Source organism: Panicum hallii, chromosome 3 (assembly GCF_002211085.1).
Source record: "Panicum hallii strain FIL2 chromosome 3, PHallii_v3.1, whole genome shotgun sequence".
Classification (NCBI taxonomy): domain Eukaryota; kingdom Viridiplantae; phylum Streptophyta; class Magnoliopsida; order Poales; family Poaceae; genus Panicum; species Panicum hallii.
In genome coordinates this window covers 7,633,605-7,655,224 of record NC_038044.1, presented here as the reverse complement: position 1 = coordinate 7,655,224, position 21,620 = coordinate 7,633,605, and the positions used below count along the sequence as shown (strand labels likewise).

The 21,620-nt window shown below is 46.0% G+C and overlaps 5 protein-coding genes across 6 annotated transcripts; 3 read left to right on the top strand and 2 right to left on the bottom strand.

Annotated features, from left to right (window-relative positions):
- Positions 1 to 649: 649 nt before the first annotated feature.
- Positions 650 to 8,554, bottom strand: LOC112884377 (phenylalanine--tRNA ligase beta subunit, cytoplasmic). 2 transcript variants are annotated; one of them, XM_025949756.1, is made up of 19 exons: positions 8,397 to 8,554; positions 8,252 to 8,304; positions 8,047 to 8,150; positions 6,937 to 7,066; positions 6,252 to 6,367; positions 6,092 to 6,158; positions 4,831 to 4,872; positions 4,651 to 4,692; positions 4,394 to 4,470; positions 3,924 to 4,050; positions 3,656 to 3,823; positions 3,282 to 3,407; positions 3,077 to 3,187; positions 2,861 to 2,995; positions 2,329 to 2,403; positions 1,690 to 1,797; positions 1,517 to 1,603; positions 1,364 to 1,450; positions 650 to 1,037 (listed from the first exon to the last, which is right to left on the bottom strand). In XM_025949756.1, exons 1-19 carry the CDS (start codon positions 8,452 to 8,454, stop codon positions 969 to 971), a joined length of 1,782 nt encoding a protein of 593 aa, XP_025805541.1. In that variant the 5' UTR covers positions 8,455 to 8,554; the 3' UTR covers positions 650 to 968. The 2 variants fall into 2 exon arrangements, with proteins under 2 accessions (XP_025805541.1, XP_025805540.1); XM_025949755.1 differs by having other exon boundaries at positions 8,249 to 8,304; positions 8,397 to 8,553.
- A 1,745-nt stretch (positions 8,555 to 10,299) lies between these two features.
- Positions 10,300 to 12,552, top strand: LOC112885105 (L-type lectin-domain containing receptor kinase IV.1-like). The gene has a single exon (XM_025950779.1). The coding sequence runs from the start codon at positions 10,300 to 10,302 to the stop codon at positions 12,325 to 12,327; it is 2,028 nt and encodes a 675-aa protein (XP_025806564.1). The 3' UTR covers positions 12,328 to 12,552.
- An 893-nt stretch (positions 12,553 to 13,445) lies between these two features.
- LOC112887987 (40S ribosomal protein S4) lies at positions 13,446 to 15,953 on the top strand. Its single transcript, XM_025954296.1, has 5 exons — positions 13,446 to 13,591; positions 14,458 to 14,535; positions 14,622 to 14,802; positions 14,882 to 14,979; positions 15,323 to 15,953. The coding sequence occupies exons 1-5, from the start codon at positions 13,589 to 13,591 to the stop codon at positions 15,758 to 15,760; spliced, it is 798 nt and encodes a 265-aa protein (XP_025810081.1). The 5' UTR covers positions 13,446 to 13,588; the 3' UTR covers positions 15,761 to 15,953.
- LOC112887986 (desiccation-related protein PCC13-62-like) lies at positions 15,763 to 17,324 on the bottom strand. The gene is made up of 2 exons (XM_025954295.1): positions 16,650 to 17,324; positions 15,763 to 16,571 (listed from the first exon to the last, which is right to left on the bottom strand). The coding sequence occupies exons 1-2, from the start codon at positions 17,229 to 17,231 to the stop codon at positions 16,188 to 16,190; spliced, it is 966 nt and encodes a 321-aa protein (XP_025810080.1). The 5' UTR covers positions 17,232 to 17,324; the 3' UTR covers positions 15,763 to 16,187.
- Positions 17,325 to 17,778: 454 nt separating this feature from the next.
- Positions 17,779 to 21,539, top strand: LOC112887984 (histidine--tRNA ligase, cytoplasmic). Its single transcript, XM_025954291.1, has 6 exons — positions 17,779 to 19,212; positions 19,331 to 19,510; positions 19,742 to 20,134; positions 20,255 to 20,536; positions 20,799 to 20,939; positions 21,020 to 21,539. Exons 1-6 carry the CDS (start codon positions 17,845 to 17,847, stop codon positions 21,320 to 21,322), a joined length of 2,667 nt encoding a protein of 888 aa, XP_025810076.1. The 5' UTR covers positions 17,779 to 17,844; the 3' UTR covers positions 21,323 to 21,539.
- The last annotated feature ends 81 nt before the right edge of the window (positions 21,540 to 21,620 follow it).

Here is a 21,620-nt window from a genome sequence, read left to right as displayed (position 1 = left end):
TAGACCGTCAAGGTGTTGGCATCTTTATATTCCTAAAATGTTTTGCTGAAAATTCTAATCATGCGATTTTCCTCACTGCAAAAATGTGCATAGCCAGCCAGCTAGATTTGAAAATTCCTACCTGGCGTTTTTGTAGATGCAAATATTGCTACCTGCTAAACATCACAATCATGCTCTCTACAAATTTTCAGTTCACAGTTATTGTTGACAATTGACGGATAGCAACATCGCACAAGTGACATCAGGAGTCTAGTTAACTTGTCGACGGATAAAATGTTGAACTATTTTCCAAAATGTTAGATTGGATTTGTAAATTGTTAATAGACATGCTGAGTGCAAACAATTAAACATTTTTATAACGTCACATGAAAACATTCAACACACTGTAAGCCGTCTAATCATACAAATGGAATGATGGTTACGAGTGGTTTAGCAAGTGAGCAAAGCATATAATGGCATACATCATATAAGAAAACAGTAAAGACATGTTTACGTCTTATTTAGCTTAGTCAGTTTAAACACAATTGAATAGCCGTTCACGTAATCACAACACAAAAGACCATATTAACGACAGCACCTAGTCCCATGATTATCAATGAGGAGAATATAAGGCTGAACATCATGGTAATCTCATCGAGATCATACGAGCTGAGCAGAAATCACTTTTCGATTGTGAACAAAAGCATACCAGATATACTTTTAATGGAACACTGGGATAGGAAATGAGGTATCACAATGGAAACATGGTGAAAACAATCCCTGAATATTATGCGGGGTGCCTGTTTGATATTCTTATATTCTCTTTCCCACAGTAAAAAAACATATGCAGGTGTGAACCTCATCACAAAATTGCAGCTCGGGTCATCTATCATCTACTTCTTGGTGGTACCCCAATGCATGCTTACTGAACAAAACCAATTGGTGGCAGGTACCAGCTTCAGGCTTTCCTTTGTTTACTGTTGACGGCACTACAACAGGGCTTCAATGTCCATCTCGACAAATGTGCAGGGATCCGGAATGCCGAATTTCCTTAGCACCTGCAGGAAACACACAATAACGACTAATCACTCAAGGAATCATAGTACGTCACCAAATTTGGCAAATATATTGATAAACGTTTATTCATGTCACCACTTTAATATTCTCAAAGAGAATACCATTCGCATTCAGAAGCTCTTATTTCTGATAGTATTATTTCTTATAGGTCGCTTATGGAATTAGAGTAACACATATAATTCAAACGTGAAACTCCATTCATTTCATCCTCAGAAACTGTCATTCATATGAAAGCTAAACTACTGGGGGACATAAACAGCCAAAGCTATCACTTTATACTTTAATTTATCAAGATCGAGACAAGTACCTCAGCATGGACAATTCCTAAGTAGCCAACCTGCTTGCCATCACTTGTAACAATTTTGCATTGTCTTTTCGGAAAGAACTCAGGTTCCTAGAGAAATTATATCAGTACAATTGTCGACTGCAACAAAACAGTTTAAATAAGTTATATTCTTACATCTGTAGGAACATAGTACTTCTCGCCAAACTTGACATGCGGAGCTCTGACAATTTTGACAATACTATCCACCAATCCCATAATTTCCTGACAATTTATTGAAGTTAGACTAGGCCAACACAGAAGCTATGTGAATACATGTTTAAACATTTTTTCTTTTCTTATGTGCATACCTCAAATCCAGAAACCCTATTGCAGTACAAAGCTGCAAGCCGCCGATTATTAGAGGCACCAACATCACATGACGGGTCCAGCGTCATTACATCACCAACTTCGAAAATCTATAATAGTAGCCATTTGAAAAATATCAAAACCATGGCAGCAGTAATAATTTGGTCATATCCAATACTCGGAGTTATCTGAAAGCTCTCCACTTTATAATTGATTATGAATTGATCAACTAAACTCTGCATGTGTTAGACAGTTACTTTCTCTGATCCCAGATATTGACATGGTCTCCAATATGGCATTTTACCTGGTAATATTCTAAATAATACGTTGTTTAAAATGGAAAGAGATTATAATGTATTTTATGATGACTCTAGTACATAAATCTTATGCAATCACAATTCACGGTGCAATCATCAAACACATTTTGGATTAGAAATTCTGGATGCACATGTGAAATTTAGAAGCTAAAATGTGTTGATTTGTCAAGCTAATAAGAAGAGGATAGTTCCAACAACGACGCTACTGACAGCAACAGAAAAGTTACTTTTTTTCTGTTTCTTCTTAGTTGAAATTTTGAAGTGTGACACAACATTTGATACTGACACCAAGAAGATATAAATGTTGCTTGTTTCAAAAAGTACCTTTATGGGTCTTGGATGGTCTATATTATGTTTCAGTGTTTTCAGTAAACACGACATCAGACTAGTTCTTACAACCTGCAAGGTAACAAGTAAAACAAAGATTATGGCAAACATAATATACGTACGAAACAAATAACATTGTAGAACAATGTAAATTTCATTTGTAAAACAAATATGGATAGCAAGAGTTGCCCGCAAAGAACATGCAGCATGAAAATGAAAAGATAAGGCTGCAAGTCAGGTAAGCAGAAACAGTCAAAAGTTATAGGATTACAAGAATGTACAACTAATTACATCTAAAAGTAGTAGAATGGCAGAACACTACCAAGATGCATCAGTAAATAACTAAATACAACTGCAGCAACAATAGTTATCCTAGAAATTAGTTCATGAATTAACTTGTTTTTTATGTTTTGCAACAAAGGAAGCATTAATCAACCAAACATTACACTGTTCTTGGAATATAGGCAATTGAGAACACATAGGAGAGCCAACTCATGGCTGCATTCGGCAGGAGGGAAGCTGAATTTACCTCAAATTCGGAAGTACGAGGGTTTGCGATAATGACTGCTTTACTTTTGTCATCTGTTCTGTTCAACATGTCAAAGTTTTCTTCGTGTGAAGACAAGATAAACGTGAGCACCTCCATATAACCAGCTCTTGCAACCTGCCCAGAAATGTTCTCTCAGTAAAGACCAATTGATGAACAGATAATGGAACTGGAGTGAAATACGACAAAGAGATGCACCTCGGCACGAATTTTATCGGAGAATCTGTTTAATGGTTGCCTTCCTCCTATTGTCATACACTTTGGCTTCGATTTTGGCACATTGTTGTATCCATAAGCTATAGCAACATCCTTTAGAAATTGAACCAAAATGTTATTTCAACAACCGTGAACAAAAACCTACAAAAACATTTGATAGAATAGCTAGAGAATAGCAGATTATAACCTCCACCAAATCACGAGCGTGCAGAATATCACTTCTTGTTGGAGGAACAGATACTGAAATCCGATGCTCGCCCTTCGATGAGTGACTTTCAGCTTGCAGTTGCATTTTGTTTAAAAGACAAACAACCTACAGTTTCATATATACAGTTGAATCTTTTGCTCCATTTCCATGCTCGAACAAACTTCAAATCAGAGCATAGAAGAAAATATCACATCATAAATAAACATCAGTTCACTCTAGTTCTAGATATGGATAATGCAATTTGGAATGAAAGATGTTTAAGTATATGAGAGATATTAAGGCAAACAGATTATTCAGTTATTAATCCAGATATGAACATGTCCTTGCAAAATCTTTCAGGAACTTATTAGTACCTGTTTCTCATCCAGGGAGATGCCTATAGGCCCAAGAATGTCAGATAATGGAGCCTCCATTCTGTAACATGAAAGATCAGGGTAAACAGTTTTGCTGCCATCATGATGTATCACTTCAACTGGTTCCACTTCAAACTTATTCTCACAATACTCAGAGAACATGGTAACCTAGAAATATAAGCAACAAATGCCTCAGTACAATAAGCTTAAACTTCATTTAAATTCAAGGACATGTTCCCCAGCTAAAGTACAGCATAACATCACTCACCATTGTATTCAGAACAATCTTTGCTTTGGTAAGATCAGTAGCTGTACATTCAATAAAGACATTTCTTGTTGTAAGGGTGATAGCTGAATGTGCACCATTGATGATAGGAGGTAACGATAATACAGTCCTGCAAAGTATTGCAACATCATCTGTGCATAAACACCAGTATAAACAGTTTCCACATCGTAAGCATTAAATAAAGCATGGGACTATTGACTAAACATGGGCTACTTCCTTAACAAAAATGAATATGATTAATAGAACAGTTTTCCCTGGAAACAAACCATTGGTTTTTAAAGTTTAGCTAGATATATAAATTTCCAGAAGTGCTAAATAGTCAATGTGCCAACAGATTCTTTTGAGTTATTATTGTTCTCCTCTCTAGTAATTATTAGTCTTTTTCACATGATCATAAGCCTTGCATAAAAGATTTCGAGAAAAGAAATGATAAGAGCATGTCATTGTTTTACCTGTTGCTATCATAGATAACTGGGTACACTGGAGAGTTCTCAATTATATGCAAAAACTTCTTCAGTTTCATGTCTGACTGCCAGAAAGCACACGATGTCAATAACAAATATATATCGGCACATAGCACCAAACAGAATATCATAATTCAGAACCTATGATATAACCGTTTAACTTTGAAATTTAATAGTTGCCATACTGATACATGGCAATTTTTAGTGTACAACGGCACAATAAACTCTCCGATATAGCTACTTACTTTATAGAATTCCATCAGTTTATCAGCTCTGAAGCTTTCCTCCTGAATCAAACAACAATTAGAACAATGAGTTCACAAATGCTGCCTTCTCAGCAACTTACTAAAAACTGTAGTGATTAACTGAACACAAAGTATAACAGTAAAACACCACCTCATCGAATTTAATGAAATTATTTTTACCTGCTTTAAAGGGACGAAGTTGATTTCATGTGGTGGTAGAGCCTGGGGACAAAACAAAAAAAAAATTCAGGTATAGAGGAGTGGAACCAACAGGGTATTTATGTAGCCATATGTCAGCATTGCATATCTTTAGTCAACAACGAAAAAGGTTATCTTGAAGATGCTTGCTGATATATACATGGTATGAAATATCATAGTCAAGCAATTCCTCAGAAAATCTATCTTCTCCGCCAAAATATTGAATCAATGTAAATTAAATTACTCAGCTTATAAGCCTTTAGGTTGTAAAGCCGCACATCTTAGGCTAAGGCTCCTCCATGCTAGATGCAACATCATACTTTTTTATATAAATGACAATCTCCAAGACTCCAACATACAACATTGGGTCGTTACTTTTTCAAATAGACAAAGTCAAAAGGTATCAAAACTATAATATGTTATAATTCATATATGAAAAACTTGTTGGTACCTCACAAAAATAAAAAATAAAAACTTGTTAATAATTTCAGGTTAGTGGTCAAAATTTTTAAGGTTTGGCATGCATTCTGAGCAATATATACTTGAAAGCAGAGGGAGTAGTGCTTAAACTTCATCCAAATTTGGATTATATGCGAAGATGGACTTGAAGCCTTAAAAACCGTTATGCCCAGATTTTATGGTCAATTGGTCATAAAGCTTCATCAAGCCCCACTCTAACCAAATCCACAGTGAGACACTATACTCCCGAGGGGACAACCCTCCCAACAAACACAAAATACTATTTGACTAAGGTAGCCTTTTGTGAAACCTTATGATCATAACATATCATGTTCAGTGTGACTAGCATAAAAAAGAAGTCTTCCAATGACTTTACAAACCCAATTTTATAGTCTAAAATTTACTCTAAAATATGCCTAAGGCAACAAGGTTAACTAACTTTAATCTTCCAATGACTTTATAAACCTAATTTTCCCAGAAATAAGACTTGAAACCAGTGGAAGGTAGCTTCTGGGGCCTACAAGCTGAAGACTCCTAAGAACTACACCTCAATGGAGACTGGATAAAATCAACCAGATAGGCACCAAATGACTATCTTTCCATGTTATGATCTAAAAGTAATTGAAGTTAGTTCCAATGCAAGCACATAACATGAAAATAACATTTGTGCCCTCAAAGGAGGAAAAATTGAATGAGCAAACAGACCATTGAACACATACAGATAGGAACAGTGTGAGTATCAATAAGATGATACCAAAGATTGAAAGCAGTGTGGTAATTTTACCTCATATGAGAAGGGAGCTACCAGAGTATCCAAATCATGGGTACCAATGGCAACCAGAGTTCTCTTCCTGATTTCCATCATAGCGTAGTCGAGTTAACAAATTATTAAATTGAGTGCAATCTAGATCTTAATACAATGGAAAGCCAAAAGCAAGCTATACCGGCATATATTTTGGTGGAGTTTGTCTTGAAGGTCAATGAAGCTGTTGTATCTTGCTTCATCAAAAGTTACCCCTCTTAGGACAGCACAAACTACGTGTGGTCTAATTTGTGAAGTCTGAAAAAAACAAATAGCAGCAAATCATGGATTTACTTACCAGATAGAAGAAAATAAGAATGTATATAATCAATTACCACTTCGAGAATATGGTCCGTGTTACTACACTAGTGCATTAATGCATGTTGGAATCTGCTTCTAGCTTCTAGAATTATTAATAATAATAGGCGGATATTAAAATCATTAATACCTTAATTAATGTCCAAACATTTAACGCAAGCTTCAAGTTAAGATAATTATCAGCATGCACCAAATATATATACATAATTTATGCAGGATATTGCTTTGTTCCTTGAAAAACGTCAGCTTCTGTATCGTTTCTCCATTACTCTAAAACATGTCATTACTCATTATTACATATCCAAAAAATCCAAAAAGAATTTACTGGTTCAAGACATTGAAGATTACGACAGCATTACTCTGCTATTCATTCTGCTCTAAAACCTACACATATGCACTACTTAGAAATACAAAAGTGAAGAATTCTATATTAACTATCTTCCTTTTTTTTCTAGGATATTTAACACTATCCAAAGAACATGTAGGGGCTTGGCCTGCCTAGCTATTACCTGTGGTTTAACATGCATCTGAAGCATTGAACCACGAGGGATGGAAGAAATTCGGAATACAGGGTTTACTTCAGTCCCAGTGAAAACACGAAGAGCTCTTGCTAACCCTTCAAGACATAGCAAATCGTATCTGCACACATTGGCGACGAATGTTAATCGCATGAAGCATGAGATCTCAATGTGTGCTTTGAGACTAAAAACTCAAGCACTAGCTGAGGTAACAGTCCATGAAGTGAAGTATAAGTGAGGCAAATCAACAAGCCACACAAGACACATTATGTGCATTTCTACAGCCAATAACTCTTCAAAAGTTGAAATTTACATCCGTGCAACATAATGGACTGGCAAGCTGAATGCAGTGTGCTCTAATGAAGTTCAACTATTTTGAATTCAACTTAACTTTATGCAATGTGGACGTCCTTATAGAACGTTAAGCTTCTTGGACTAGATGTCTTCAGTCAAAGAAATAACGAATCAGCAGAAATAGAGAAAAAAAACAATTATGGTTCATATTTAGCTAACTACAACGATGAGTTTACATAGTACTCTGTATTTACTAGACTCTCCATGGACTAAACAACTGAGCTAGACTTCAGTGCAACATAAATTAGCTACCAGCCTACTAGTGATCAGAGCATACAATCAAATATGGTGTAGATGCCTGCTTACAACCAAATACAGCAAAAACAGATTTCAGGCTTGTTCTATTGCCTTCATTTCGCGTAGTTAGGTACATTGTCAAGTACATAGTTGATGGTTACTTTCAAATACATCATGCATCGCAGGCGTGATCATTCACGGTGTGATGAGGGGCACAGGGAGGGCACAACCCACAATAGAGTAGAAATAGAACTATACCCATGTGTATCCCACTACAACCATAGCAACCAACCATTCAACAGGCAAAATCTATCACAAGGTTTAGCTTCTCTGCTACAGATTCTTAGTTGATTTTTTATGTGTCAAAACCGCATCGCCTATATTCAACTTGTGCACGATGATGTAATTGCTAGACATTTTCATGTTCCAAGTTTTCCCCGGGTTTTCCTTCTCTGGAAGTCTGGATACCCGGTAGCATCGGTTCCGTTGACCAAAACAAAACCCGCTGACCTGTTGGCGGCGACCTCTATCTTGTAGATGACCTCGTCGTCGCCCTCCACCTCGCCGTCATCCTCAAGGTGCTTCTCCTTCCTCATAATAGCCTTCTCCGTCGTCTGCACGCACACACACCCAAAACCCCCCCAAAATTCAGACACCAAGTCACCAACATGGTGGACGGGAGAGGGAGACGGCGGCGGAGGGAGATGCTGACCACGTCGTCGAGCTCGATGCCGAACTCGAAGCAGAGCGCCTCGAAATCCTCCTGCGCTGCAGCACCGGAAAGCCACGACACTGGTCACGAGAGTTCCCGCGGCGGGGAGAGTCGGGGGGCAGAGCAGAGTGGGAGAAGTGAAGCTTACTGTAGGTCCGGCCGAGGGCGGCGAAGAGCCGGTCGCGGCCGACGCTCACCGTCGGCATCGCGGCAGCAGGAGCAGCTGCGGCAGCGGTCGGGGAGGCGGCGGCAGGAGGAAAACCTAGTAGTGGTGAGTCGGGAGCGACGACGCCGGAGGAATTCGGGACGAGCGACCTTGATGGGGGAGAACGCGGGCCCGGATAGCTATTGGCCCAAACATGGGATGCTCTGCCCGGGCGGGAAGAGCCCAGCACGCCAGCAGTTCGTTGGAGGCAACACGGTGGGCCGGATTTTGGACCCGCTGGATTGGGTTTGGGAGTGTTAGCATGCAATGGATTTAGGCCCAGTGCCAATCTGCTGCTCCTGCCGGGCATGTTCTGTGTTGTTTGAAAAGGAGTTTCTATAGAATGTGAAGTACGCAAGGGCGAAGCTAGGTAGAAGGCACTAGGTGCCCAGTCACCCACGGAAAAAACTAAAAATACTTATATAATCGAATGTTCACCACTTATGCACCCTTCAAGTTAGAAACCATGCATCCCCAAGCAAGCTTAGAGCAATGTAGTGCTAATGGCGCACCCCCTCGTGTTCGCTCTAGCTTCGCCCCCTGGAAGTACCTAGACTGTTCTTGTTTCGTAGCACTATCACCCACCCTAGACTGTCCAAGTCCCATAATCCACTCTCCCCTAACTTCCGGCAGATCATGGCACGTATGCTTACCTGTTACCCACCATGGCATTCTGCTCGCATGTAGGTGAAAGAAAGATGAGCCCGTGAGCTTCTGGACTCTGAGCTTTCAAAAATCTAGGATCTACAACCTGCTTTTCAGGATCCCCTAGCGACCAGATGACGTACCGTATGAGTCGTCCCACATAACGTCAATTCTGCATCCTCCATTTGAGACCATCAGAACGGAACATGAACAGATCAGCAGGCATCTTTTTATCATCTCCATCGATATCATAAATACGTTCTACCTGATTTGTCATATTATTTCATCGCTCGTATCTGAGTTCCCTCAATCCGTCTGTGACCTGTGCTCTCGACGATGCCGCGGTCAAACTCGTAGAATTTGATCTTATCTAGAACTTGTTCTCGCAAAATGAGGGAGGGAAAGACGCGTTTACGAATTTGGCACGATTCGCTATCTAGGAGTTACGCCCAGGTCGACCAAGAACAGAGACAGCTGCTGACCGCCGGATGCAGGCTATTCTCAAATCTCATGGTGACCCTCATCCATCCCATATTCAACCACTTTTAACAAATGAAAACCGCACGTGCAACATTGACATGGAATGTACTTTCATGATCATATGATTTTTTGACTTCATGAAATATTCTGGAAGAAAAATAGTCAAAGTTAAACATTCAGGAAGATGGCGCCATATCCAGGACTTTATTTCTTTTTTATCCAGTGAAGGAGCATTCCTAGAATCTACTCCTGTTCAGACTATGCTTCTCAGCGGGTATGATACGTTCTACTGCATACCCTCGACTTTGAGTCTTTGAGACTTTGATGCAGGCATGTGGAAGTCAAGCTGCCATCAGCTCCAACTGATCAAAGCACATGGACTACTCCAACTCGATCAGAGTTGTTCTTCAAAGTGGGACATTTACAGGGAAAAAAAGAAGAAGAGGAAAGGCCAATAAAGCAGCAAGAGTGCAAGACGGAACAAGAAGCCAGTATACTTGTGTGCAACTTCGGAGTTTTTTCAGTAATAAAATTCAGAGAATGAACACATCTAGTCTGCAGTCATCTAGTCGCAACTTACAAGTTGCTCCGGCAGATCAATCCCGCTGTAAGTCAACGATAAAAAAACGTTTTTTTTTAGGAACAAACAGCCTATTTACTAGTGTAGAAGCTTGTGAACTCGCACCCCCATCTTTGCTTGTCGAGTTAATAGAGTTCAGAAATGGCGAATCTTCCCGTGCTCTTCCATGTCCTCCTCCTCTGTCTTACCCTCTGTCTTACCCTCTGTCTTCCAGGCTTCTGCGACGCCGGCGGGGAGAATTTTGTCTTCTCCACCTTTGCCGGTGCCGGCGACCTCAACCTCGACGGCGCGGCCGGGGTCACCCCAGAAGGGCTCCTTGAGCTCACGAACAACATGGTCAGCATCAAAGGCCACGCGTTCTACCCAACTCCGCTTCGGTTCAAGGAGTCGCCCAACGGCACGGCGCGGTCCTTCTCGGCCACCTTCGTCTTCGCCATCGTCGCCGCCGGCGGCTACCCCGACGCGAACGGCACCGACGGCATGGCCTTCCTCGTCGCCCCGACGACGAACTTCTCGGACGCGGAGCCGGGCCAGTTCATGGGCTTCCTCGGCGGCGCCGCGATGAACCACACCTTCGCCGTCGAGCTCGACACCTACAGGAACCCCGAGCTGCGGGACATCGACGGCAACCACGTCGGCGTCGACGTCGCCGGCCTCTACTCCGTGGAGTCCCGCACCGCCAGCTTCCACGACGACGGGGACGGCGGCGCGCTCAAGAACCTGAGCCTCGACAGCGGCGAGCCGATACAGGTCTGGGTGGACTACGATGGGAAGGGCAGACAAGTCAATGTCACCTTGGCTCCCGTGGGAGTGGCCAAGCCATCGACGCCGCTGCTCTCCAACATTTCCGACCTCTCAGCCGTGCTCACCGAGCAAGCGTACGTTGGCTTCTCCGCGGCGACCGGACCCATCAAGACGCACCACTACGTGCTGGCTTCGAGCTTCGCCATGGATGGACCTGCTCCACCCATCGACTTCAAGAAACTGCCCAAGCTGCCTTATGACAATGGCCACGAGACTCTATCAAAGGCATTGATCGCATTGCCAATAGCGGCTTCAGCGTTGATCTTGGCTACCTGTGTCGCAGTCACTCTACTCTTGCGGAGACGGCTCGCATTCGCCGAGCTCAGAGAAGACTGGGAGGTCGAGTTCGGGCCGCACCGGTTCTCCTACAAGGATCTGTTCAACGCCACCCAAGGGTTCAAGAACAAGAACCTGCTCGGCGCCGGCGGGTTTGGCAAGGTGTACAAGGGAGTGCTCCCAAGCTCCAAATCAGAGGTCGCCGTGAAGAGGGTGTCCCACGATTCGAGCCAGGGGATAAAGGAGTTCATCTCCGAGGTCGTCAGCATCGGCCACCTGCGACACCGCAACCTCGTGCAGCTGCTCGGCTACTGCCGGAGGAAGGGGGAGCTCCTCTTGGTGTACGAGTACATGCCCAACGGCAGCCTCGATAAGTATCTGTACGGCGAGGACAACAAACCCGTCCTGGAATGGGCTGAGAGGTTCCGGATCATCAAAGACGTCGCCTCCGCCGTCTTCTACCTCCACGAGAAGTGGGAGCAGGTCGTCGTCCACCGGGACATCAAGGCCAGCAACGTGCTCCTCGACGGCGAGACGACGGCGCATCTCGGCGACTTCGGGCTCGCGAGGCTGTACGACCACGGCACCGACCTGCAGACCACTACTACCCGCGTGGTCGGCACCATGGGGTACATGGCCCCGGAGCTGGCGCGCACGGGGAAGGCGTCCCCTCTCACCGACGTTTTCGCCTTCGGCGCGTTCCTCCTCGAGGTCGCCTGCGGGCGGTACCCGGTGAGCGGCGGCGGCGAGATGCTGGTCGACCGCGTGCTCGAGTACTGGCGCGGAGGGGCGCTCCTGGAGACGGTGGACGCCAGGCTGCGGGGCGGCGGCTACGACGCCGGCGAGGCGCGCCTGGTGCTGACGCTTGGGCTGATGTGCTCGCACCCGTTCCCGAGCGGGAGGCCGACCATGAGGCAGGTCGTGCAGTACCTCGACGGCGACGCGCCGCTGCCGGAGCTGACGCCGGCGAGCGTGAGCTTGCTGAGCATGATGCAGAGCGAGGGCTCGTTCGACAGGTCCGCCCTGCAGTGTCCGTGGTGGGGGAACAGCATTGGGACGATGACACCCGACATCTCAGTTGGAAGATGATGGTAGCGCAACTAGTCGGATTGTTTCTCGAGTCCGGTCCGTGTATGAGCATGGCCTCTTGTTCTTCTTTCATTGGTCGGTCTGGCAGCCTTGCGCTGGGCGTTCTGGAGATGCAGAAACAGCATTTGCTTTGATGAAAAGAATGTCCGATCTCCTACTGAGATTGTTGCGGGTGCCTCCTGGTGTGGCGTGTTCTGTGTGCGTGCTTCCGCTGCCTGACCTGGACGCGTGTTTGTTTTCTTTCCGTTCGAACGTGTAGTTCCTGTTAAATTCCTTTGAATCTGGGATCTTTGTAATTTCCTTGCTTCAAGTAATGAAATTCGGGCATGGCCCATAGTGAAAAAAATGATATAGGAGTACGTGGCATCTTTAATCACGTTCTTGTGAATCCGCTTTAGAGGTTTTACCTTGAAAATCAGTGATAAAAACATAAAGGTTTATCACCTGTATACTGCCTGGTAAAAATATGGTTGCAAGGCAGTTTCTCCAATGCCTCAGCCCTCGTAAGAGCATCCTCATGGGAAGAAAGTTCCTAAGGTGAGATTAGTGAGCATGAGACATAGTAAAAAAACTAAAAATGAATACTATGATGCTCAAGTCCCCCCCCCCCCCCCTTCTGGAGCACCACGAAGAGAAAAGAGATGTGAAGGAAGGTACGAGCTCTTAACTAAGCAATCTACAAGCCCTTTTTGTATATTTTTGCTTTGAATTGCCATCAACAAACAAAACCGAATGGAGCGAAGATCTGGACTTGTCTTATTCGTGTGTTCTAAAGTAAATATTTGGGCCAGTCAATACTTAATAAGTCTAAAACTCAGATTTCATCTTAATAGTCTGTGAGCCTTGACAACACGTTAGAATATTTTAATGGCGACCAATTTATTTACATAAATTTTACTATTAATTAAAAAAGACAGGAGCCCTGAAAACACAAAGAAATGCGGAGTACTTGGAAAGGAAAAAAAAACGATACTCATCACTCATCACAATTCACACTCTCAAGTGGGCCGACAGAGAAACGGCCGTTCAGTTATACAGTGCCAGACCCAATTCGATGCAACGAAAGCCCAACAAGGCCCGTCACGGGGGCAAACCGGAGAATCCCGCAAACTAAAACCCTACCCCCAACCAGTATAAATACCCTCGCAACCTCTTCGCTCTCCCACTCTTGTCATCCCGGCGGCGGCGGCGCAGAAGGAGAAGGAGGAGGAGGAGCAGCAGGCGGCGCCGAAGCGCAGCTACCCACCCCCGGCTCGCAACCATGGTGAGCGCCGCCACCCTCCCTGCGTCCTCGCGCGCTCGCTCTCGCGTAGATCTGGGCCGTGGCCTCCTTTGTTTGCTGTGCGTAGCGCCGCCGCTGTAGATTCGTCCGGTTCCTTCGGTTCTCTTTGTTCAGGTAGGGTGCTTGTGCGCCGCGTAGTGTGGATTCGCGGTTTGCTTGGTCGTAGAGGGCACTGCACTCAGGTTCCTGCGCCTTTGCTCGGGAATATACTTTTTGGGTGTTGTCCTTGTGCCACCTTTCGAGCGTTCGATTCACATGTCTGGTTGTATTGTCGACCGAACCTTGCAGTATCTGATCGGCGTGTTCGGAGAAATTAAATGCAAGGGTTGTTGATTGTAGATCAGTTTCCAGTTTTTTCAGTATCGGTTTACCCCATGATTTGACATGGTAAGGTGCAGTACTAGGTTCCTGGTCGAAGTGTTTGAGAGATGACTTTCGCAGTTTGTATATTCTCCGGACGCGGACAAGGTTTAGGGGTCTATTTGGTTGAATGACTTGTGGCCATGGGTAATATGGAGTTTTAGACACGTCGAGGATGGACAGGTTTTGTTTAATCGTAGGATGATACTCGGAATGGATTCTTTGATGTATTAAGATATATTGTATTTCGGTGTGACCTGTGTCATGTAAAAGCTAGTTCAAGTTACCTTACTCTTCTGTATCATGAAGAATATACTGAGTTTGTTTTAACCAGTGTGCTGAACTGGTGGGGGTTGATCTTAGTTATTAATGGAATGGTTCCGTAAAGCTCTAGGAAATTGTGCTTTGTCGGTCCTGCATCATGATCTGTTGCATATGGTAGTTTGTGTTGTTTGCTTATCATTGTTTTTGTTTTTCCTATAATCCAGGCTAGGGGATTGAAGAAGCATCTCAAGAGGCTCAATGCGCCGAAGCATTGGATGTTGGACAAACTTGGCGGAGCTTTTGTAAGTCTATAAACGGTTCTAATTATTTGACTGTTGAAATCCAGTACATGTCCAGGAGTCTGATTTCAATCTTGTCTGTGCTGTAGGCTCCCAAGCCATCTTCTGGTCCTCACAAGTCCAGGGAGTGCCTTCCCCTGATCCTCATCATCAGGAACAGGCTCAAGTATGCTTTGACTTACCGTGAGGTTATTTCTATCCTGATGCAACGCCATGTCTTGGTTGATGGCAAGGTCAGGACTGACAAGACCTACCCTGCTGGGTTCATGGGTATGTTGATCTTTCTTCCTGTAGAAGATACTTTTAAGCATTTCTTAGTCACTGATTTGTCACATATTTTTTTCTGCAGATGTCATTTCCATTCCCAAGACCAATGAAAACTACAGGCTTCTGTATGACACCAAGGGTCGCTTCCGTCTTCACCCCATCAGGGATGAGGATGCCAAGGTTAGATTGATTCCCTTTTGTTACAGTTCTCATTATTCCAGTTATGCATGATCTTGTTAGCATAGTGTTTGTGATCTACTTAAAAGGTTTTGATGAAACCTTCTATGTTGATTCAGTGCTTGGTGTTCTTTGCTTTATGCTCCATGTTACTGCAAGTATGTTTAGCCTTGCATTGGAAATGTATTCTGCAATCAGTAGAAACGTCTGCTCTGCTATTAGTATGATCATTATACGTCCATCTTGTCTTTTCATCCATTTATATTGTTAACCATTATTAGTTCCCCGTGCCTTTTGTAGCATTCATTCATGTGAATGCTGATTGCTTTTTGGTTGGTCTGTGCAGTTCAAGCTTTGCAAGGTTAGGTCTGTTCAGTTCGGCCAGAAGGGCATCCCCTACCTGAACACCTATGATGGTCGCACCATCCGCTACCCTGACCCGCTCATCAAGGCCAACGACACCATCAAGATCGACCTTGAGACCAACAAGATTGTTGACTTCATCAAGTTTGATGTTGGCAACGTTGTCATGGTGACTGGTGGAAGGAACACCGGGCGTGTTGGTGTGATCAAGAACAGGGAGAAGCATAAGGGCAGCTTTGAGACCATCCACGTTGAGGATGCCCTGGGCCACCAGTTCGCCACCCGTCTGGGCAATGTGTTCACCATCGGCAAGGGCAACAAGCCGTGGGTGAGCCTGCCCAAGGGCAAGGGTATCAAGCTCAGCATCATCGAGGAGCAGAGGAAGCGGGATGCTGCTGCCCAGGCTGCTGCCAACGCATAAAATCCTCAGAATGTGCCTTTGAGTTTTGCTATAGCGAGTTCATCTGCAAGGATATAGAACTATCTACCCAGACTATCCTGTTTTAAGTTTTGCCCTGTGGTTGTTGATTCGCGAACCCATGTTTGCAGTTAGCTGTAATGCGACTATTTACTTATTGAAGTGCGTTTTCGAGAACATATCAGCCTGTTTTGCTTGTCCTGGTAGCTCTGAAATGTTTCTGTATGTGTATCATTCTGGTCTGGTTCATCGTACTCGGATTCAGTTCTTATGCTCCTAACACCATGTCGTATCGGCCATACCCAAGCAAGCTTGAATCTTGCCTCGAAAATTCTGTTGTATATCCATATCCAACAATACAATTCAGATTTCCTGTTAGCAGCTGGAAGATCAGTTCTTTCTGAACTCAAGACGTGATATGTTATTGAACCTATGCGAGCTGGAAGAAGCCTCTGGCGATGGTCCCGTTGGCTCCCCTGGGCAGGAACCCGCCTGGGATCTGCTCGTTGCGCGAGCCGTAGAGGATTCGGAGGACCTCAGCCGGCGTGCGCTGGAACCCGAGCGAGTCCTCGCCGGCGCCGAGGATGTTGCTGATGGTGCGCCGCTCGGCACCCTGCTGCCGGTCGAGGACCTTGACCCCCTCGTCCTTGGCCCCGCACCCCGACATCCGGTTGCGCCACTGGGAGATCCGGCGGGTGAAGTCGGCGACGGTGTGCCCCTGGTACGGCGGGACGGCCTCGTCGGCGCGCTGGTACAGCAGCAGCCGGATCACCGCGTCCTGCCCGGCCTCCACCGCTAGGATGCTCGACTGGAGCTGCACGTACGCCACCAATCCGCCGTCATGGGGTTAATCCAGCCATCGCCGTTTGAGAGGAGGTTTGCATTGGGTTACCCGCTTGGAGACGAAGCCCATGAGGGAGGAGCTGATGCCCATGGTGGCCGCGGCGGTGATGTGCGGGAAGACGTAGGAGGCGAGGAGGAAGTTGACGGTGCTGTTGTACGGGTCGAAGGGCGGGTTGAGGCGGGCGCCCATGGCGTCGTCCATGACCATGGCGAAGCGGTCGGCGCCGAGGTCGATGGCGGGGCGCGGGAACCCGCCCACGGCCTGCCGGATGGCCCGGATGTGGCCGACCTCCTGGTACCCGAGCTCAGCGGCGACCTCGGTGGTGCGGAAGTCGAGCGCCGCCCTCCTGGCGCCGGCGGGGCGCGGCCCGCCCGCGGAGAGGTTGCGGTCGAGGAAGTCGACGCCGCGGCCGAGCGCGGCGTGCAGGAACCACTCGGCCTCCACGAACTTGGCGTTGAGCAGGAACTGCAGCTGCTCCATGTCGGTCGGGTACACCGCCAGCGCGCCCCGGCGCGGCGCCGTCGCCCGACACCGCGGGTCCTCGGGGCCGGCGGCCGGCAGGAGGGTGGCCGCGGCGAGCGGGAGGAGGGCGGACGCCAGGAGGAGGGCGGCGTCGCGCGCGCGCGCCATGGCTGGCTTTGGGTTTGGTCGGTTGGGAGCGGGGAGGTCAGCTCGGCGCGTGGATTTGTAGTGTGGGGTTTGGGTGGGTTAGTTTTAGTTAGTGTGGGTTTAGGAGGGGAGTGAGGAGTAGCATGCGTCTTGGCAAGTCATGAAATACCTATGTTGAGATGGGTAGGTCTCTGTTATTTTTCATTATTATCTTTAGTTTTCGGAGAACTAGTTGTGTGAGTCAAAAGCAAGTTTTGCCACGAGTTATGATACAGCATAGCTCAACATTAAAATCCAATTATTTCAATTGAGTTTAAACTTTGCAACTCGTCTTTTGTAGCTTTACATGCTTTATGTTAGTTAATATTTTAATTTCAATTTGTGTAAAACTTGATCAAACCTAACTTCCCAATTTTCCCGTAAAAAATGAGTCATATTGACACTGTCAGTGACTTGACACTACGTTTTCTGCAAGATTTTTGCAGAAGAAGAGTGGAGCTGATTGGAAGTGGCATAGGTTGAGACTTGGACACGACGTTTTATGCAGAGCTTAAGACAGCGCATCCGCGCCGTCCATCAGATCAGATCCTGATACCCTTTCCTCCTCCCGCTCTAGGGTTTAGCATCGGCCTCAATGGCGTCCGCCGCCGCCGCCGCCGTCACGCTCGGCGGCAAGGGCGCCGCCCTGTCGCCGGCCGCCGTCTACGCGCTCTCCCTCGGCCTCGCGTCCCCCGCCATCGACGCCTCCGTGCTGAAGTCGCTCTCCACCCGCGCCCCCTCGCCGCAGGAGACACCCGCCTCCCTCGCTGCCGCCCTGGCGCCGGCCGAGTCGCGCGCCGCCGCGGCGGTGCTGCTGAACAAGCTCCTCCTCACCGCGTCCGACTCCGCCTCCGCGCTCGTCACCGCCGCCACCGCCACCCGCCTCGCGGAGTCGCTCGACGTCGCCGCGGCGCTGCCGCTGGGGTCCCGCGATGAGGCCGCGGTGGCGGCGGCCTCCGCGCCCGTGGCCGTCGCGCTTGCGGCCCTGATCGACTGCTGCGCCGCGCCGCTGGCCCGCGTCGCCGATGCCGTCGCGGCGCTGTCCTGTGAGGCCGCGCGCGGGGACGCCGCGGCATTCGACGTGCCTGCCTCCGGCGACGGGCTCTCCGCCAAGGACGAGGCCGACGTGGCAGCCGACATCAAGATGCTCGTCTTCGGCTCCAAGCTCGTTGGCAGCGCCGGTGGCGCCCCCGCCCCCGCTGCGGCCACGTTCGCCAAGGTGTCCACCGTGAACGGGATCTTCCGCGAGGCGGTGCGTGCGCTTCACGCGAGGGTGCGGATCGAGCTCAACGCCCCGGTGAAGCTGGGGAAGAGGGATGCTGGCGAAACAGGTGCAGGAAAGGAGGAGGCATTGGTGGTGCTGGCCACGCAGCTCGCGAGAGCAGTGCAGGCATTGTGCAAGCTGAGCATTTCTCGCTCAAGGCTCTGCGCAGAGAGCATTGCTGATGGCGACCTTCGGGAGAAGCTTACCAATGGCGTCAGCATTGATGATTTGAAGGGGATGCTTGACAGGGTTTTGATTGATTCAGATGCAGTGTCAGTCCTGAAAGGGGTGTACAACCACTTGCTCAAGTTCAGGGACTTCCTTGCGTGGGAGGCAGCTGTGGCCATGGCGGTGATTGAAGGGGACAGTTCAATTGAGAAGCCCCAAGCTGGTGTTGAGAATGAAGTGGGCAGTTCAGCTGATAAGCCACAGGCTGGTGGTGAGAAAGGGAAGGGCGACAAGAAGAGCAAGAAGAAGAAAACTTTGGGGAAGGGTACTTCAGCTGTGCTGATGCTGCTTAGGGACCATGTAACAAATGGAAATGCAATTGCTTCCGTGAATTCTGCATTGGTCGCAGAGTGGGGAACCTCTCTCTCATTGTTGTTTGATCCCAAGTGTTCCGGATTGGAGTCCCTTGTGGAGAAGGTGAAGGAGATTGTTGAGAGCAATGAAGTGAGGAGATTGCCTAAAATTCCTAAGGTGAGCATCATATTATTTGCAGAAGGTGTTGCTTTAGTTATGTGGTTGAATTAGTGGTACTTAGATTGTCTTACTGTTCCTTTTATATCCTCTGGATGTTTATGCTGACTCCTGTTAGGGGACACGTGACTTCGGGAAAGAGCAAATGGCGATAAGGGAGCGTGCATTTTCAATTATAACAGGTGTATTCAAGATGCACGGAGCTACTGCACTTGATACACCTGTATTTGAGCTGAGAGAAACCCTTATGGGCAAATATGGTGAAGACTCGAAGTTGATATATGACCTCGCTGATCAGGTACTGTTTCAGTGTCCACTTACTCTTTATTTTGGTCTCATGTGCTATTTGGCAAAAGAAATTTGTTCATGTTTTGATTGTCATGCAATGACTCTTACTATAAATCATCCATGCTAGGTTAAGGATTGCATTGCCAATATTGGGGCACTCAAGCCATTACTTTGCTGCAGTTTTTTCCTTATATTGTCCTTGTAATGATGGTTTGATGTCTTACCATCAAATAACCTGCAGGGTGGTGAGCTTTGCTCTTTGCGTTATGATCTGACTGTTCCGTTTGCCCGATATGTTGCCATGAATAACATAAGTGCACTGAAGAGGTACCAGATAGCAAAAGTATATAGGAGAGATAATCCATCTAAGGGAAGATATCGAGAATTCTATCAATGTGATTTTGACATTGCTGGAGTGTATGAACCTATGGAGCCAGATTTTGAGGTCATCAAAGTTTTGACTGAATTGCTGAATCAGCTGGATATAGGCACATATGAGATAAAATTAAATCACAGAAAGTTGCTCGATGGAATGTTAGAAATTTGTGGTGTGCCTCCTCAAAAGTTCAGAACAGTTTGCTCGAGCATTGACAAGCTGGACAAGCAAACATTTGAACAAGTGAAAAAGGAGCTGGTAAGCATCTGAACTATACTAATTGGTTTCAGCAAAGGTCTCATTATTTTTTTTTCTTATTGTGCTGCCTTGATGTGGATATGTTAATAATATCCGTAACTGTTTGTTATGTTGAATCAGGTGGATGAGAAAGGTATATCAAATGAAACTGCAGATGAAATTGGGAATCTGGTGAAGACTAGAGGACCCCCATTAGAGGTTTTGCTGGGGCTGAGAAAGGAGGGTAGCAAGTTCATGCAGAACGAAGGGTCTGTTGTTGCACTGAATGAGCTGGAGATATTATTCAAGGCTCTGGAGAAAGCAAATGCTTTAGACAGGATTGTTTTTGATTTAAGTCTGGCTAGGGGCCTTGATTACTATACAGGTGTTATATACGAAGCTGTGTTCAAGGGTGCCACACAGGTTAGACATGTTTACTTATCACTGCATGTTTATGTTGCCAGTTAATGTTACCAGTGCAGTAGTGCTCGCATCATCTTAAAGCATATTGTTCTTTCTCATTCACTTAATACGTTGGTGATCGATGTATTCAAAACTGATTTAGATCTCAAGTGCCATTTTACTCTATTATCTGGAACGTTGGAAATACACACACATTTTCTAACTCAGCAAAGAGCTGAAGACCATTTTAGTTAATTCCTGTACTGACCATATTTAGCAATAGGTTGGCTCCATTGCAGCTGGTGGTCGGTATGACAACCTTGTGGGTATGTTCAGCGGCAAGCAGATCCCTGCTGTTGGTGTCAGCCTTGGAATAGAGAGGGTCTTTGCAATCATGGAGCAACAGGAGAAAGAAAGAAATGAGGTATAGCTATATCATCAATCACCATTTTATCCTTGTTGTTTCAAGGGGACTTGTAGTAACTGGGCGATCTTGAATTGCAGATGATCCGGGCTACAGAGACAGAGGTGCTGGTGTCAATCCTCGGAAAGGACCTTACACTGGCTGCTGAGCTGGTGAGCGAGCTGTGGAGTGCTGGAATAAAGGCAGAGTTCAAGCTAACTACCAGGGTGACGAACCACATCAAGTACGCCTTGCAATCAGGCATTCCTTGGATGGTGCTTGTTGGTGAGTCTGAGATGCAAAAAGGAAGTGTAAAGTTGAAGGATGTTAAAGCCAACCAGGAAGAAGAGGTTGCCAGGAAGGATTTTGTTCAAGAGCTGAAGAAGAGATTGAGTAAACCCTAGAATGGGAACTTTTAGGTGTCGATTTCATATCTTTTTGGCACCCATTTGAGACGAGTGAAAAGTCAAATAGGTGGGGAAATGACATTGCAACATTTTGATTTAAACTAATGGAGCGTGTTAGTCGGGTTGGCCTGTGGAGCCCCCACTTGTCATGATCATTTGAATCCCTGAATTCCAATGCATTATACTGAATCTGGCTGCACCATTTTGTGTATTATACAAGCATGACCAAACCTTCTTTTCTGGTGTCGAAGGAACACTCCTTTTGTTCTTCAAATAACATGTTTTTCTGTACTTA

What these genes read in the sequence shown, in the direction of transcription:
- LOC112884377 (XM_025949755.1), bottom strand. Translation starts at nt 8,454, where the DNA reads ATGCCGACGGTGAGCGTCGGCCGCGACCGGCTCTTCGCCGCCCTCGGC. An exon ending in ACTTCGTCCCTTTAAAGCAG is followed by an intron (nt 4,693 to 4,830) that starts GTAAAAATAATT and finishes TGTTTGATTCAG; the next exon opens with GAGGAAAGCTTCAGAGCTGA. An exon ending in ACGCTCGTGATTTGGTGGAG is followed by an intron (nt 3,188 to 3,281) that starts GTTATAATCTGC and finishes CAATTTCTAAAG; the next exon opens with GATGTTGCTATAGCTTATGG.
- LOC112885105 (XM_025950779.1), top strand. Translation starts at nt 10,300, where the DNA reads ATGGCGAATCTTCCCGTGCTCTTCCATGTCCTCCTCCTCTGTCTTACC.
- LOC112887987 (XM_025954296.1), top strand. An exon ending in ACAAACTTGGCGGAGCTTTT is followed by an intron (nt 14,536 to 14,621) that starts GTAAGTCTATAA and finishes TCTGTGCTGTAG; the next exon opens with GCTCCCAAGCCATCTTCTGG. An exon ending in CTACCCTGCTGGGTTCATGG is followed by an intron (nt 14,803 to 14,881) that starts GTATGTTGATCT and finishes TTTTTTCTGCAG; the next exon opens with ATGTCATTTCCATTCCCAAG.
- LOC112887986 (XM_025954295.1), bottom strand. Translation starts at nt 17,231, where the DNA reads ATGGCGCGCGCGCGCGACGCCGCCCTCCTCCTGGCGTCCGCCCTCCTC. An exon ending in TGGGCTTCGTCTCCAAGCGG is followed by an intron (nt 16,572 to 16,649) that starts GTAACCCAATGC and finishes GCGTACGTGCAG; the next exon opens with CTCCAGTCGAGCATCCTAGC.
- LOC112887984 (XM_025954291.1), top strand. Translation starts at nt 17,845, where the DNA reads ATGGCGTCCGCCGCCGCCGCCGCCGTCACGCTCGGCGGCAAGGGCGCC. An exon ending in AACAAGTGAAAAAGGAGCTG is followed by an intron (nt 20,135 to 20,254) that starts GTAAGCATCTGA and finishes ATGTTGAATCAG; the next exon opens with GTGGATGAGAAAGGTATATC. An exon ending in AGGAGAAAGAAAGAAATGAG is followed by an intron (nt 20,940 to 21,019) that starts GTATAGCTATAT and finishes CTTGAATTGCAG; the next exon opens with ATGATCCGGGCTACAGAGAC.